General features: G+C 43.7%; 1 protein-coding gene across 1 annotated transcript in view; it reads left to right on the top strand.

Moving 5' to 3' along the window:
• LOC149451533 (uncharacterized) overlaps positions 1-13,670 on the top strand; it is a 92,639-nt gene extending 78,969 nt beyond the window's left edge. The window contains exon 4 of the mRNA XM_089690580.1: positions 12,228-13,670. Within this exon, the coding sequence (XP_089546706.1) occupies positions 12,228-13,454 (1,227 nt within the window). The 3' untranslated portion in view covers positions 13,455-13,670. The remainder of the gene's footprint in view (positions 1-12,227) is intronic.
• The last annotated feature ends 1,513 nt before the right edge of the window (positions 13,671-15,183 follow it).

Below are 15,183 nucleotides of genomic sequence, written 5' to 3'. Positions count from 1 at the left end.
TCCGCTCAACCTTTGTGCTGACATGTGTTGGGTGTGTATGTTTTTCAGTAATAAGGACACTTGATGTGTGGTGTGTAGGGTAGTTTCATGTCCCAATGTGAAAGAAATAGCCATTCCCACCACCATCACGCAGGATGCAACAGCTCTCAGACAAGCAGGCATGCCCTGAACCTGAGTTGGCACTACTTTGGAAAAAAACCGACAGGGTGGAGCTTGCCTCCATGTTCCTGAGCCAGGACCCCCGCCATGGTTGTACAATTTTCCCCCGCATACAGATGAAACATTTTCTTACAGTCAGGTAGTCCAAGACCAGGGGCCGTTACCATAGCATTCTTCAGGTACACAAAGGCATCAACCATTTCATTTGACCATGTGAGAATGTCAGGTGATTCTGAAAGTGTGGCAGACCTCAGAGTGTGATCATAGAATGAACAATCAGGTATCCATTGGTGGCAGTAACCAATCATACCAAGAAAAGTTAGCATGTCCTTTTTTGTTTGTGGGTGGGGCAGACCCACGAGAGCCGCAGCTCTTTTGTGACTGACATTCCTCTCACCATGACTTAGAGTAACACCAAGGGATTCAACCTGTTTTTGGCACCATTGCAGTTTCTTTTTAGATGCTTTGTGACCATTCCCTGACAACCATTCTAACAGAGACCAACTATCCTCCTGACTGGCCGCCTGACTTGAACTACAAATCAATAGGTCATCCACATATATAATGAGGACCGAACCATTGGGAGGGGTCCAGGACCTCAGTGTGGTCTGGGAAAGTGAGTAGACTGCAGGCGAATCTACAAAACCCTGGGGCATTCTACACCAGCTCAACTGGCGGTTACGGAACGTAAATGCAAATAGCGCCCTCATCTGGTGGTCCACAGGAACCGAAAAAAATGCATTTGTTAAATCAATCACTGTAAAATATTCTGCATCGGACAGAATGGAGGTGAGGAGTGATGGCACATCAGGCACTATTGGGGCTATTGAAACCACCAAATTATTTATGGCCCTCAGATCTTGTACAAACCTGTAAGAGCCATCCGGCTTCTTAACAGGATTGATAGGTGTGTTGTAAGGAGAAACAGTTTCTTCTAAAATACCGGTTTCTAAAAATCTTTCCACTAGAGGAGCAATCCCTTCCTCCTTCTCTGGCATCAATTTGTATTGCCTCTGTTTGTAGGACAATGCCCCTTCCTTGAGTGTGACTGTGTATGGTGTACATGAAATTAATCCTACATCCATAGAATTTGTGGCCCAAACTGGATGTGTATCAGGAGGGGGTGTAATGTGTGAGGGATGACTCTCATCATTGAAATAGGTGGGTATAATGGGTACTTTGGAGGATCTGGCAACAATACCTCCTTCTGATGTTACTCTCAGAGAAATCCCTCAAATTCCCATAAGATCTCTCCCCAACAAATTTACAGGGCAATTTGGAATGATTCTGAAACTGTGACAAATGATGGCCTCATCCCATGTGAGTCTTGAGGGTTTTTGTTAGTATCCCATTTATTCCCATAGAAGGTTCGGCATTTGTAGTTTCTCCATGATACATTTCCTCACTCAGGCTGCTGCATGTCGCACCAGAATCAATCAGAAATGGAACTTCAGCCCCCCCTACTTGTAAAGAAATGAGGGGCTGTTGCCTATATGATGAAGAAACCAATGAAAATGCCGGGACACCACCTTCCAGGCATCCCTATGGTCTCTGGTTCTGCTGTGGCCCCCACTGAATGGATATTTAATATCTTGGGGTTGTGCCTGTGCCTGTGGTGTTTGGGGGGTGGTGGTGGCATTAGGTGGTTGGTATCTCTGTTGGCGCTGTTGTGGCTGTCCCTGGGAGGAGGAAGGTTCATATGGACAGTTATGTCTCCAGTGATCCTGTCCTCCACAGTTAAAACATCCAGTTCTTCTGGGGATTTGGTGAGGTTCAGAGTTACTTCTTCCCCTGCCAAATCCTCCCTTACCTCTGCCTCTATACCACCCTCTTCCTCTTTGTCCTTGCCCTTGATTTCCCTGTTGGGGGTCACTTTGGAAATTACTACTATTAACCTTCTCTTTTCTTACAATATCTAAACATCCCGCTGCCTCCTTCTCGTGAAGGGAGGTCTGAAACTCAACAACAGTTTTAGTTGCCCAGTCAGAGACCTGCTGCTTCACGGCTAATCCTGCTTCTGGCTTAAGACCTGTTATGTCTGAATCATCAATGGACTTAACTCTCCAGTTAGAGCCAGTCCTGCTTCTTGTGTCCAGACATCCTTCAACCTTTTCCAGAATTCTAATACAGTTTTTCTACCTTCTGTTTACATGCTGTAGCAATAGGGAGGGAAGCCTTATTCTTGAAAACCCTTTTTAGTTCTGTGTCAAGCTCCCCCCACATAGTTTCTCTCCCTTCTGTGGTGTTCAGTTTATAGGCAGTAGCCTGTGTATTATTTGGTTCTATGTGACTAATGCTTTTTACATTTATCCAATCCCAAGCTGGATTATTTCCCAGAATACCATCAATGATCAATCTCATATCTTCCTGCGTGTAATTTCTTCCCAAACATGCCTTTTTTAAATAAGCAAGTGTACCTCCAGGAGATACTGTAGGATTGGGACAATGTTTAACAATCTTATTAATATTGTCAGGGCTCTGGGGTGTGACCAGAGGTATGTGAACTGACGCAGGGAAACGCAGGCTTCAGATAAGTTATGAACAATATAATTTATTAAAGACTAACAATACAAACATAAACGCAGTGCAATACTAAACATAACACAGTGCAAATGAACCAAACCACCCACAGATAACAGTACATACAATGCAAGCGTCGTCAGGCAGGCCGGGTCAATAACAATCGGGCAGGTAGGTACAGGGGGTCAGGCAGAGAATGGTCGGGGTCACAAGCCAGGGATGAAACAGGAGAAGTCAGCAGAGGTCCGGATCAGGCAGGGTCAGCAACGAATCAGTCAGACAGGGACAGGAACAGGAACAGGAACGCAGGTAACAAGATACAGGGCCCAGGAAAAACACACACCAAGGCAGAGACTGCAGGTCTGGCCATCCCTTAAATACACCTGCATGATCAGCTTCAGGTGTTTGGCTGGCTGCAGGGTTGAGTCTCTTATTGCCGGGAGCACCCGCTGGCCAGCCCTGGTACTGCAGCCCACAAGGCAGGTGAGTCCCACCATTACTGGCAAGTCCATTCCTGACAAATATCTTTTAATTCTATGGGATTTTTTAGAATTAGTTCTCCTGCTGTAAGAAATGGTAGTGTCAATATAGCCAACTCCTTTCCTCCTACTGCCCCCTCATCTTCTCTTTTTCCCTCTTGTTTCTTATCCATGGATCTAAGCTGCACTCTAAATTCCTCCACATCTCTGCCCTTTCTATGACTGGTGTCACTTCTTCTCCATTGACCATCCTTTTTCTGTAATTTTATTATATTTACCTGTCCCTGTTCTTTGTATTCTAACTCTCCTTTGTCGTCATTTTTTCCGTAAGGATGCCTTGAACTTGGCTACCCTCTTTGTCTGGTGATTTTATACTAATGATCTGTTTGGGTCAAGTGGAGGGGCCTGGCTGTATTGGCCGTAGATCCGGGACGGGAAGTGGCGCAGGGACAGGGGCTGGAGGGCATTAGGCTGGGGAGTAGTCATCCCCAAACTGATCAAAAAATCATCATCAGCAGCAGTATTTTTAAGACTGCTTAATGAAGGATATATATTATACGAAGGGGGTGGGGTTGGTGTCTGAACTGTTTTCAGTCCGATCTTGGGACTGCATGTCTTTTCAGATTGATGCTTTTCCTGGAATATTTTTAATGTATCCAATTTCATCTTCCTCTTTTGTTTTAAAGAGAAGATCAAATTGAACTTTCCCTTGCTATTATCAACCCAGTACAGTGACCATTTTAACCAGTTTTCTCCCCCTTTCTTCATATAAACTTGGTCCCATTGTGGGTCCCCCTCATACCAAGGAAAGGCTTGTTTGTCCCCCAAACATAATCCCTTAACCATGTCTGTATGAAAAGGATCATTTGCCCCCTTTCTTGGGAATGGGTCTGTACTCCCCATAGCTTCTGTCCAGCCTGCCATACAATCCACCCAGGGATTTATTAAATAATAGTCCGTTCCACAAACTCTAGCAACATAATCCTTACAATTTTCTCCCTTTTCTGGGGGACCTGGTGGGTAACTACCTCCTTGACCCATATTTAGACAGTGGATAAGATTATCTTACTTTATAATCTTATTTTGTTCCACACAACAAATTATCTTATACTTCTATGCAACAGAAAGAAAAAGCAAAAGACAGATAAACCAGAATCTGCTCCACAGACTTATTAACCTTTTGATAACTTCCCAAAAGTTATCTCTTCACTGTTCTACCAAAAAACAGTGTGTTCTACCAGAGAACAATTTCTTTTATGTTCTACCAAAGAACAATCTGTGTTTTACCAAAAACATTCTTTTTTTAGTGCACTATTTTGTAACTCTACCAAAGAGTTAAGTCTGCTTACCAAAAGCAGCTACATGTTATCACGGGTCTATATAGACAATACAGAATGATTCAAGACCTTCCCTCAACACAGGGCAAGAAAGAGCTTTTAATCATAAAAGAAAAAAGGTTTACTTACCAAGTGAGGTGGGTGGTCATCCCGGGCCGAGCCCCCAGCTGAAAGGAATGATTTTCTTTATCCCCTCAGAGACCCCCAGTATGTGGAGAGATTTCTGGTTTATCAGCAAAATTCTGGGAACACCCCTTGAACACGGAAATATCAGCAGCCTTTGTTCAGAGATGTTCAAAGTTTATTAGACATTACTAAGATTATATAGGATACAGATAATAAGGGAGGGGGGAGCGAGTTCTAAAACTGTAACTTGTAAGTTTCCATCATGAGCTGACTACATGAAACATGACATATACATTTCTTGGTATAAACTGTTTTTGCTAGCTTAGCCGGGCGAAGAAAGTTTCAGGGTCGTGTTATCTTTTGTTGATACATCCTTCAGCAAACTAAAACCGTTCCATTAAACTTCTAATATATCTGCAAAAACTTAACTTAATACTTAAAATGGCGTACATCAACACAATGGAGGTTCTCTAGATCCTTTCAATTGAAACCTTTAAATACAACAAGGGAGTGAATAAGGTTCAGGAGGGCAGGATTTTCAACATGAAACCAAAATGAAGAACACGAGGACATGACCTCCAACTAACTGGAGGAAAGTTCACAACTAATCTCAGAAAGTATTATTTTACTGAAAGAGTAGTTGATGCCGGGAATAAACTTCCAGTAGAGGTATTGAGCCAGTGACAAATCACAGAGATCATCACAATAGTACACAATGAATGGCTATGAATGAAAGCTATTCATTGTGTACAACTGTCATGTGATCACTGTGATTGGTCACAGCAATCACATGGTACTGAGCAGGCCTGGTACAATGATCTGTCATCTGGTGGACACAGCAGGTGACATATCAAGATACAGCAGAGCCACTAGACTTGGAGGACTTCATATGATGTCCACCCAGGATGGGAGAGATCCCGCTCAGCTGTCATTCTTCTATAGGCCTGGTGGGAAGCAATTCATTACAGGGGACACTGTACAGGTTCTATATGTAGTCTGGAGGTCCCTGTGGAGGTCCATGTGTGGACATTTCTACCTATGATAAATGACAGGCTAAACCCACCTGGAGACTTTCTCCACACCTGGAGTGTGCTGAGTTCTTGGAGAACGTCTACACAGTGTTTCCAGATTGGCTTTATCACCCCAACGAGCTCGCTCCAGTTCATGGATGTCATCATTATGTTTGGAGGATCTCACCAGTCAGGAGCCTTTCCTGTCATCCTACATGTTCCCTTCTGAGGATTGTTCTATCCTTCCAAACAAATGTATGAAATCATGGATGAGTCCTCCTTCTATGTGATCTAGAAGATCTTCAATCACAATGTCTTTATGGATGAAGTGGATGGCCCAGTTTATATATTATTTATTGCTTTACAGCTTTATTCCCTCCAGGATTCATTCTTTATTTATAGAACCATTCAAGGAAGTGTTCTTACTTTGAGAGATCTCCACCACCATTCCTCTGTGACCATTACATCCTTGTCATTTATGTCTAACATCTTCATTATGAGTGGATTGATATTTATTCTTATGCTTTAGGATGTATTTTTGCATTTTTTTACCCAAAAAGATCTGTTTTGGAGGTCTCTGTTTTATTATGTATACCTTTATTTTATCTTGTGTTCTGTGTCTTTAAAAAAATATTTTAATACAGATAGAAAAATCTTAAACAGTTGGTTGCATAAGAGTTAGGTTTATTGTTTCTTACGTTTTTTAGTTCTTTTTGAACGTCCCTGGTATCTCTGTAAGGTAGATACAATGCTGGAATGGTTATTAGGGGACACTTCTCAGGGCTGCAGTTCCTCTGAACTCCACAAGATGGTGATCTCATTTCTCTCCAGACAGGACTTCTCTATGGGATACAGACAGGAAGTGATGTCAGGTACAGACAGGAAGTGATGTCAGGTATAGAAAAAAAGTTCCATGTGGTACGAAGTACAATGGAGACATTGCTGGAAGTGGCAGCAGAGGAGGTAATAAGATGTTATTTCCTATTTACACCCAATAACCCCCATCCTCTTCCTCCATAGTCATGTCTATCCTCTTCCTCCATAGTCACTGTGACGTCTTTTATGTCCAGCAGATGATGATACACACATATATAGTGTGGGAACCCAGATGAACCCCTTCAGGGGGAGGAGTTGATGATAATATATTTGCTCCCAAAGCTGGCCTACATGATTCAGTTTTATCGTTCAGCCAGCGGGATGACCATAAAACCTGAAGCAATTCCCCCATCCACACATTGGAGGTGGATGGGGGAATCCTCCCCGCTGCACTCTTGTATTCTGACAATGGGGGGACTCTCAGAATACACAGATCAGCACTGAAGCTATTGGCTGCAGCCGCTGGGGGAGTGGCTTTTATCCGGCAGTGGCCACACATGGATGGAAATGTGAGCGATCCCTGCTGAACCAGCTGAATTTCCATGGATCTATGGTCACCTTCAGTGACTTCCTCCCCTCCCCCTCATCTCCTTCATGATGGAAGTCATGCTGAGATCATCTCCCATTGGCTGAGCAATATTCTCATTTGTCTCTCAGCTCCTTCTTGCTATTCCTCGTCCTGCCTGTTGTTTCCTTGGATTGATTTTCTGTGTAGTGACCCCGGCTTGGTCTCTTGGATGCGCTCGTCTGTTGCTTGCCCTGACCTTTCTCCTGATTCCTGGATCTCCTCCTCATCTCTCCTCCATATCCTCTTACACAGCTTTTCTCCACACCTGCAGTGACCCTGGGGGGAGGAAACTTGGCACCAGCACGCCGCCAAATCCATCCCCACCATTAGGGGCTCTGGAGACAATTGTCTGCTATTTACACTCCGTTCCTCCGCACGTCACCTGATCACATGACAGCTTACTTCCACAGATTCCGGACAGATTTCTGGATGGTAAAGGTCAAAGGTCACTCTTCAGTTTAGGAGAGGTAGGACGCACCCAGGAACAAGGATTTGGTTTATATGGAAGCCTCATATAGAGGACCCCTCAAATCTCCCCATCCAAATGTCCCTCCATCCAGAGTCTATACGTCCTATGACATCACACTGACCTCACAGCTCCTCCTCCCAATGTTCATCCATCCAGAGTCAGAAAATACTATGACATCACACTGACCTCACAGCTTCTCCTCCCAATGTCCCTCCATCCAGAGTCAGAGAATCCTATGACATCACACTGACCTCACAGCTCCAACTCCCAATGTTCCTCCATGCAGAGTCAGAGAATCCTATGACATCACACTGACCTCACAGCTCCTCCTCCTAATGTACCTCCATCTGATTTTTTCTGATGCTCTTAGGATGTGGGTTCCCTTGGTATCCTCACATGTAAAGTGGGACTGTTGGTCCTGCGTTGTATGTAATGACATCAGAATGCTGCAACAAGCCTATACCCTGCGTAGTGTGGGGGTCCTGTGGGGGGAAATTATACCTCAGCCTGAAGTGGGGCTTTAATAAAATAGAGACCTGAATGGAGAGGTGAGGAGGATTCTGGGAATATCATTTGATGTGACTATTTGTGTTCAGATGTAGAGTTTTCCTCCTGTGAAGTCTGGAGATCATATGACATCACATTGCCTCCTCCTCCCTCCCTGATAGAAGAGAGAAAGAAGAAGAAGATTCTAGAAGTCACCAGAGAGATCACTGAGCTGCTGACAGGAGAGGTGAGCGGTGCCGGGAATTCTGGGACATTCTCCAGTAACAGACAAGGGATGTGTCTGGATGGTGACTGTATCATTGTGTGTGTCAGGTTCCTATAAGGTGTCAGGGTGTCACTGTCTATTTCTCCATGGAGGAGTGGGAGTATTTAGAAGGACACAAGGATCTCTACAAGGACGTCATGATGGACAATCAGCCGCCCCTCACATCACCGGGTAAGAGGAGACTTTATTGTAAAGGAGAGAGCAGTACGGAGGATCCACCTAGATCCCCCATCATCTGATAAACACATAGAAACAATGGATTCAGTCAGTGTGTGTGTTTCCTACAGATGGATCCAGTCATGGGAACCCACCAGAGAGATGTCCCCGTCCTCTGTATTCCCGGGATTCCACACAGGAAGGTCACACCATCCCTCACCATCATCAGGTAGATGATGACAATTATTGGTAGTTGTGATTTATACACAGAATGTTTGTTACAATGAATGTTTTATTATATCTTTCAGAGTGGAATCCTCGGGGATGATAATATTGATGTTAAAGAAGAGTATAAAGAGGAGGATGAGGAGTATGGAGTGATGGAGGAGTTTTCAGAAGGACACAAGGATATGATGGAGCCACCTAATACCAGGAACCCACCAGAGAGATGTCCCCGTCCTCTGTATTCCCGGGATTCCACACAGGAAGGTCACACCATCCCTCACCATTACAAGGTTGGTGGGGTGGAGGTTATAAAAAATAGACTCATGGAGACAATGTGTGGATTGTTTGTGATATCACAATAACAAAACTCACATTTTACAGATGATATTTTCTCTCATTTCCTTGATTTAGAGTGGAGATCCAATCGATATAGAATTTGAGGTGAAAGCAGAAGAAGAAGAGGCGTATGTGAGGGATGATCAGCAGTCTATGGAGGAGGATGGAATAACGGGGACATTTATAGAGGAGGACACTCCTACAAAGATCAGCACAGGTGGGTCATGAACACTAAATCCATTCCTCCACCCATACTGCTCACTGATTGGTCCAGAGTAGGGCGGGGACTGGGTGATATCAGCCTGTAATCCCCTGGTCACTTTCCTGAGCTGTGTTCCCCGTCCTGTATTCCTGGATTTCTCTCGGATAATCTTCCTTCTCTGTGCTGCAGACACAATTTATGTATCTACAACAAAAAATATAGAAAAAAGTGCCAATCTATGTGTCAAAGAAAAATATATAAACCTTGTGTATAAAGCAGCAACACCCCACCAAAATTATAAATAATAAATTCTGCAAATTTAAACAATATATCATATAGGCATGCGCTAGAAAAATATATACAACACCAAATAATTAAGTGTCCATATTAAACTGTGAAAGTCCAAAAAAATCAATTTGAAATTCCAATGTGAACTGTGAGTGATCCACCACCAAATGAATTAAATAAACTCACCAGAGCTCAATGCTGATCAGATTATAGAGCAGCACTTGTGCTCTGGGAGCGATGAATGCAACGATTTCCAAATATTAGATGAAGTAAGTAATCAAATCCTGATGATCAATAATGGCAGTCGGCATAAAGAACAGCATATCTCTATCAGAAGCAATACTCTGCAGCCAAAAGGTCTTATATCTCTCCTTTCCAATCCATCTCTCCATAATGTATAGGGTGCACTCAGGGACAAAAGAAAGAAATATAATGGTGGAATACGTTTCATAAAAAGTATATATTTAATAGAATCTCCAATACACTCACAAGAAAGGTGTCCAGACAGACACCAGCTTAAACAGCGATCCACAGCAACTGAGGAACGAGGATCTCCGCTCACCGCGGATCACCTCCAACACACAATAGGAACAGAACGTCCTGACGTCAGCATCGAGTAGTCCATGCCCAACGCGTTTCGTCACCACAACGTCATCAAGGGGCGGTATTGATCATCAGGATTTGATTACTTACTTCATCTAATATTTGGAAATCGTTGCATTCATCGCTCCCAGAGCACAAGTGCTGGTCTATAATCTGATCAGCATTGAGCTCTGGTGAGTTTATTTAATACATTTGGTGGTGGATCATTCACAGTTCACATTGGATTTTCAAATTGATTTTTTTGGACTCTCACAGTTTAATATGGACACTTAATTATTTGGTGTTGTATATATTTTTCTAGCGCATGCCTATATGATATATTGTTTTAATTTATGTATCTAGACTGGATTTCTGGAGATTCTGGGGTTCAGCTGGCAGCAAAATCTTCATTTCACCATAGACATTACTAGACCTAGGCACCTGGGGTGTGTCTTGGATCTTCTTTTTCATGACCGCGTCTAGTAAGATCTCTGACAGAACAATTCTCCCAGGATTACTTACTCTGTGGTCTGCTGGCTGTGCCGGGTGGAGGGATATGTCTGTAGTGTCTCAGACCCAAGTCACTGAGTGCAGTCTCAGGAGATGGGAGGCAGCGGTGTGGGATCTCTGCAACTTGTCTACAGTAAACATTTAATCTTCCACTGATTACTGAATACCAATATTATGAGTCCTGACCCTTACACTGTATAATTTATATTGTACATTACATACTCCTGACCCCTGCACTATATACTCCATGTTGTACATTACATACTCCTGACCCCTGCACTATATACTCTATGTTGCACATTACATCCTCCTGACCCCTGCACTATATACTCTATGTTGTACATTACATACTCCTGACCCCTGCACTATATACTCCATGTTGTACATTACATACTCCTGACCCCTGCACTATATACTCTATGTTGCACATTACATCCTCCTGACCCCTGCACTATATACTCTATGTTGCACATTACATCCTCCTGACCCCTGCACTATATACTCCATGTTGTACATTACATACTCCTGACCCCTGCACTATATACTCTATGTTGCACATTACATACTCCTGACCCCTGCACTATATACTCTGTGTTGTACATTACATACTCCTGACCCCCGCACTATATACTCTATGTTGTACATTACATACTCCTGACCCCCGCACTATATACTCTATGTTGTACATTACATACTCCTGACCCCTGCACTATATACTCTGTTGTACATTACATACTCCTGACCCCTGCACTATATACTCTATGTTGTACATTACATCCTCCTGACCCCTGCACTATATACTCTATGCTGTACATTACATACTCCTGACCCCTGCACTATATACTCTATGTTGTACATTACATACTCCTGACCCCTGCACTATATACTCTATGTTGTACATTACATACTCCTGACCCCTGCACTATATATTCTATGTTGTACATTACATACTCCTGACTTCTGCTCTCCCCCCTTCCCCACTGCTATATATACACATAATATGGATTGTCTTTTGTTCCCCCCATTTCCTCCCACCTGGACATTTTATATCGAATGATGTGATTGGAGCACAGACTTTTACATGGTGATAATAATGTGATAACATCCTCCAACTTTGGACCCTTAAACAGAAAGCGATAATGAGGGAGGAGTCAATACCCCAATGATGGTGGTCTTCAGGATCAGTCCAGTCTTCATCTTGGTTGTTCTCCCCCCATCCTCACTCTCTGACCTCTGGTGGGTCTCAGCCCCGCTGTTCTTCATGACTAAATCATGGAGTAAATAAGGAAGTGCAGTACTTCTTGTGTTGGGAAGATGGCGATGAGTGATAGAGGGGGTGGGGACCCTCGTCCTATAATCCCCTCATCACTGTCCCTCCTATAAAAGACAGTTCTGGTTGTTTCCTCACTCTCTGACAAAGGTCCATGAATAAAGAAATGACCTGGTAGGAGATCAGAGGAGCCATTTCCTAGTTCCCTTGAGGGTGGAATTGTAAGCTCCTCAGAGACCAAGCTGCCTGATGTGGGCAGAGTCCTGGTTTGGGGGAACCAATCAGCTCCTGTCTAGTAATCCTCTTTGTCTTTGTATTTTAGTCCATGGCCGGGAGATGAGGAAAACCTCCGAGGATTGTCTCACTTTGTCTCCAGACTGGAAAGTAGAAGATGAGGACATCACACAGTATAGTCCAGGAGAAAACCCGGCTCCCTCCAATGTCCATCCGGCACCACCCAGTGTAGATGGACCATCGGATTCCTCGTATCCTGAGGAACCTCAGACTGTGCAGGACCGGGCCGGCCTTCCAACAGGGAAGAGGTTCTCCTGTCCTGAGTGCGGGAAGGGTTTTTCATTGAAGTCCAGTCTTTACAGACATCATAGATCTCACACAGGGGAGAAGTCATATTCCTGTCCTGAGTGTGGGAAATGTTTTTCACATAATTCCAGTCTTCAAACACATCAGAGATCTCACACGGGGGAGAAGCCGTACTCCTGTCCTGAGTGTGGGAAATGTTTTTCAGAGATGTCCAATCTTCATAAACATCAGAGATCTCATACGGGGGAGAAGCCGTATTCCTGTCCAGAGTGCGGGCAATGTTTTTCACAGAAGTCCCATCTTTACACACATCAAAGATCTCACACAGGTGAGAAGCCGTATTCCTGTCCTGAGTGTGGGAAAAGTTTTTCAGAGAAGACCAGTCTTTACACACATCAAAGATCCCACACAGGTGAGAAGCCGTATTCCTGTCCTGAGTGTGGAAAATGTTTTTCAGATAAGTCCAGTCTTCACAGACATAAGAGATGTCACACGAGGGAAAAGCCATTTTCCTGTCCTGAGTGTGGGAAATGTTTTTCACAGAAGTGCCATCTTTACACACATCAAAGATCTCACAAGGGAGAGAAGCCGTATTCTTGTCCTGAGTGTGGGAAATGTTTTTCAGTGAAGTCCAGTCTTTACACACATCAGAAATCTCACACGGGGGATAAGCCATATTCCTGTCCTGAGTGCGGGAAATGTTTTTCAGTGAAGTCCCATCTTTACACACATCAAAGATCTCACATGGGGGAGAAGCCACTTTCCTGTCCTGAGTGTGGAAAGTGTTTTTCAGATAAGTCCAATCTTTACAGACATCAGAGATCTCACACAGGGGAGAAGCCGTATTCTTGTCTTGAGTGCGGGAAATGTTTTTCAGTGAAGTCCAATCTTTACACACATCAGAGATCTCACACAGGAGAGAAGCCATATTCTTGTCCTGAGTGTGGGAAATGTTTTTCACAGAAGTCCCATGTTTACATACATCAAAGATCTCATACGGGGGAGAAGCTACTTTCCTGTCCTAAGTGAGGGAAATGTTCCTCACTGAAGTCCTGTCTTCCTGTACATCAGGGATTATAACAGGGTAGACAGATCAGACAGGGGTCAGTACTTATTGGGGGGTGGAATGGGAAAAGATGGAAGAGGGCTATGGCAGATGATAAGAAGGTTCCCATGTTACAAATAACCAGTGGAATTGGTACCATTTGTATGAAAATAAAAAATACACAAAATCCGTGTAAACAAGGTGTTGGTGAATGAAAGTGTTCCCCAATGCCAGACGTCTGCCCAGCACAATAGGTGAGTTGGAAGGTTTGGTGCATGAAGAGAACTAGGATTGAATTGGTATTGCTGAATCTTGGCTTCATTCCTCACATGACTGGGCCATTCATATTCCTGGCTAGGTTCTCTTTCGGAGAGACGGGGGAAATAGGAAAGGTGGTGGTGTCTGTCTCTATGTGAGAAGTGATCTCAGAGTGAGTGTGAAAGAGGACCTAGTTGATGGAGAGTGTAATGAGGCTGAAGTATTATGGGTGGAACCAGGGGTGGACTGACAACTCCTGGTGCCCCCGGGCAATAGGGGATCATGGGGCCACTTTGTCCTTGCCCAAACTCAAAATAGCTAATGAAAAAGGTACCAGGGGCATCTCGTGGGTCCCCCTACTTACCCCGGGCCCTCGGGCAGTACACGAGTTTCCAAATAGTCAGTCTGTCGCTGGGTGGAACTGCACATGGGGGGCGTACTACAAAGGTCATCATTGTATTTTGTTATAGGCCTCCCAGTGTTAATGAGGAGGTGGAGACTCCGCTCCTCGCAAAGATGGAAAGGGCTGCAAGGGCTGGGACACTGATAATAATGGGGGATGGGAACTACCTGGAAATTGACTGGAGTAATGGTACTACAGGAACAGTTAAAAGACAGGAATGTGTAAACCTACTACAGGACAATTCTATGGTCCAGTTCATAGAAGCCCCAACTAGGAATAATGCTCTGCTGGACCTGGTCATCTCCAAACATGCAGAGCTTATTACGAATGTCCATAGAAAAGAACATCTGGGTAGCAGTGACCATAACATGATTTCATTTATTGTTAGCTGTAAACAGCGAGCACATACGAGAAAAATAAAAATGCTGAATTTTAAGAGCTAATTTTTAAAGGCTGAGATCTGCTTTCCAAGACTTAGACTGGGAGGGAATATTGGCATCGATGAACACAACACAGAAATGGGAGTTCTTCAAAAAGACTGTATGTGACCACACTGCAAAATATATTCCCATGGGCAACAAGTATAAAAGGCTACAAATCCAACCTATGTGGCTTACGGCCAAAGTTACAAAAGCGATAGATAATAAGAAAAGAGCTTTTATTAAATATAACAATGAAGGAACGCGATCATCGTTTACACATTACAAAGAATATTATTTACATGTTTCCCTCTGTACAGGGCACATCCTCTGCCATTGAAGTGTTACATTTGTTGGAATGGGATTGTGGATCCATCAATATGAGTGAGTTCCGGGGTCAAGAATGGCTACATTTCATGTCTTCTTATCAGGCGGACTTTTCCCAGAAGGAACAAACTGGAACAGAAATGTATTCGCTGTTTTTGAGGTTGGGAAAGCTCTTGGAAAAGAAATCGGCACTTTTTTGTCATATTAAAACATTCGATAAGTATGCCCGAGAAAAGATCAACCCACTTGGGTGGAGGATCCAGATCTTTCCCAACATTGAAAAAATAAGTGAGGAATTCAAGAGGG

The sequence above is a fragment of the Staurois parvus genome, unplaced genomic scaffold (genome assembly GCF_062004578.1).
Source record: "Staurois parvus isolate SC_StPar_1 unplaced genomic scaffold, SC_StPar_1.0 ptg000534l, whole genome shotgun sequence".
Classification (NCBI taxonomy): Eukaryota; Metazoa; Chordata; class Amphibia; order Anura; family Ranidae; genus Staurois; species Staurois parvus.
Note: the sequence above shows the minus strand (reverse complement) of the source record. Positions and strands in the feature narration are given on the sequence as shown.